The 2,197-nt window shown below is 52.1% G+C and overlaps 1 protein-coding gene across 2 annotated transcripts in view; it reads right to left on the bottom strand.

The window, feature by feature from the left end:
- Tcea3 (transcription elongation factor A3) overlaps positions 1–2,197 on the bottom strand; it is a 28,649-nt gene that overhangs the window by 10,002 nt on the left and 16,450 nt on the right. For both annotated transcript variants that reach the window (XM_029476729.1, XM_021160969.2), the window contains exons 6-7: positions 1,730–1,893; positions 1,452–1,508 (exon numbers count right to left, since the gene is read on the bottom strand). In XM_029476729.1, the coding sequence (XP_029332589.1) occupies positions 1,452–1,508; positions 1,730–1,893 (221 nt within the window). The remainder of the gene's footprint in view (positions 1–1,451; positions 1,509–1,729; positions 1,894–2,197) is intronic.

Below are 2,197 nucleotides of genomic sequence, written 5' to 3'. Positions count from 1 at the left end.
GCCCTCTTCTGGAGTGTCTGAAGACAGCTACAGTGTACTTACATATAATAAATAAATAAATCTTTAAAAAAAAAAAAAGATTGTATTTATTATTATATGTAAGTGTACTGTAGCTGTCTTCAGACACACCAGAGGAGGGCGTCAGATCTCATTACGGGATGTTTATGAGCAGTTATGTGGTTGCTGGAATTTGAACTCAGGACCTTTGGAAGAGCAGTCAGTGCTCTTCCAAAGAGCCCCAACAAATCTTTAAAAAAAGAAAAAGAAGAAAAAGAAGAGGAGGAAGAGGAGGAGAAGAGGGGAGAGGAAGAGGAGGAAGAGGAGGAAGAAGAGGAGGATGAGGAGGAAGAGGAAAGACCAAGCCTACCCTCAAATGTGAAAAGAATCAGGAGGTAAAATAGTAGGTAAAGGACATAGAAAACATAAATATATAGAACCGACAGGCATGCTGGCATGTGCCTTTAATACCAGCACCCTGAGGCAGAGGCAGAGGGGCAGAGGGGCAGAGGGGCAGAGGGGCAGAGGGGCAGAGAGGCAGAGAGAGAGGCAGAGAGAGAGGCAGAGTGGCAGAGAGAGGGGCAGAGGGGCAGAGAGGCAGAGAGGCAGAGAGGCAGAGAGAGAGGCAGAGAGAGAGAGGCAGAGAGAGAGGCAGAGAGAGAGGCAGAGAGGCAGAGGGGCAGAGGGGCAGAGGGGCAGAGAGGCAGAGAGGCAGAGAGGCAGAGAGGCAGAGAGGCAGGCAGAGAGGCAGAGAGGCAGAGGGGCAGAGGGGCAGAGAGGCAGAGAGAGAGAGAGGCAGAGAGGCAGAGAGAGAGGCAGAGAGGCAGAGAGGCAGAGAGGCAGAGAGGCAGAGGATCTCTGTAAGTTTGAGGCTAGCCTAGTCTACATAGAGAGAGTTCTTGCAAGCCACAGCTACATAGTGAGATTCTATTTTTAAAATATACTTTTTTATATACATAGAACCATATATCAAGACTTTTCGTCCAGCTCTGATACCTTGCCATCCCCACCCTTAGTTTCCCTGATGAGAACACCAACAAGCTTCAGAGGGGTGGCTGGGGGCATTAAGACAGTCACCAAGTATCAGCTGCCCAGCGCAGTGCCTGCCTAATTGCATCACTCAGAGTGCACTCAGGAGCTGTGCCTATCAGAGGGAGGGAGGAAAACATAGCCTGTGGAGCAGGTTACCCCTCTGTTCATGCAGACAGATCAGGGCAGGGTTTACTGCAGGAGCTTTGGCAGGTGACAGCGCCTCCCTGAGCTTCCGGTGCCTCGCCTGCAATCAGACGAGCCCAGGGAACCCACCGATGGGCCCGGCAGGACCCAAGAGCAATGTCAGCTGCACTCAGGAGCTCTGGTTCAAGGGCAGAGCAGGGAGCCATTCCCAGAGCTGTGCCCACACCCGCCAACTAGACAGTTTTAGGCATCCCCTGCCATAAGCCATGTGAGGATATGGTCTTCTATTTCTGAGGCCAGCTTGTCACAGTTGACTCCATAGTCCTTGAAATTGTCTGAAAGAGGTGGGGATACAGACATTAGCCCTGCGCAACTTTGCTAGGGACGATTCTTGACAGTGGGATGCACCCCTACTGGAGACTCTGCCTCAACAAGCAAGCAAGCAAGAAAGCAAGCAAACCAATGGTGTCTAACCGGCTGCTTCCTCTTCCCCAGCCCCAGCCCCAGCCCCAGCCCCAGCCCCAGCCCCAGCCCCAGCCCCAGCCCCAGCCTCCACCTTCTGCCTTCAGAGCAGCTGACAGCATCTCCACACATTTGTCCCGGACAGAGTCCCCGGTGAGGTAGCAGGGGGCCAGGAGACAGACGGTGGGGGCGAAGGTGGGAGTTGAGGGGCTGCTGGGGGTCGTGGGAGTTTCCACTTTAGATTTGCTGCTGTTGGATCTGAGGATGACAAGCGGTAACGGCGTTCATGCAGAGTAGCATTCTAGATGTTTCCATGGGTGTCCATGCTCTCCTCTAACTCTCTCAACCACTCTCTGAGGCAGGTGCTACTCATAATTCTCCATGATGATCATTTCCTCAGAACAGTTCTAGGAGACAGATCCTTTTTTTTTTTTTTTTAAGAATTATTGGGGCTGGAGAGATGGCTCAGCGGGTAAGAGTACTGACTGCTCTTCCGAAGGTCCCGAGTTCAAATCCCAGCAACCACATTGTGGTTCACAACCATCCACAATGAGATCTGGTG

This window comes from Mus caroli, chromosome 4 (genome assembly GCF_900094665.2).
Source record: "Mus caroli chromosome 4, CAROLI_EIJ_v1.1, whole genome shotgun sequence".
NCBI classification, from domain to species: Eukaryota; Metazoa; Chordata; class Mammalia; order Rodentia; family Muridae; genus Mus; species Mus caroli.
The sequence above is the reverse complement of the archived record's forward strand: the minus strand, read 5'-3'. Positions and strand labels throughout refer to the sequence as shown.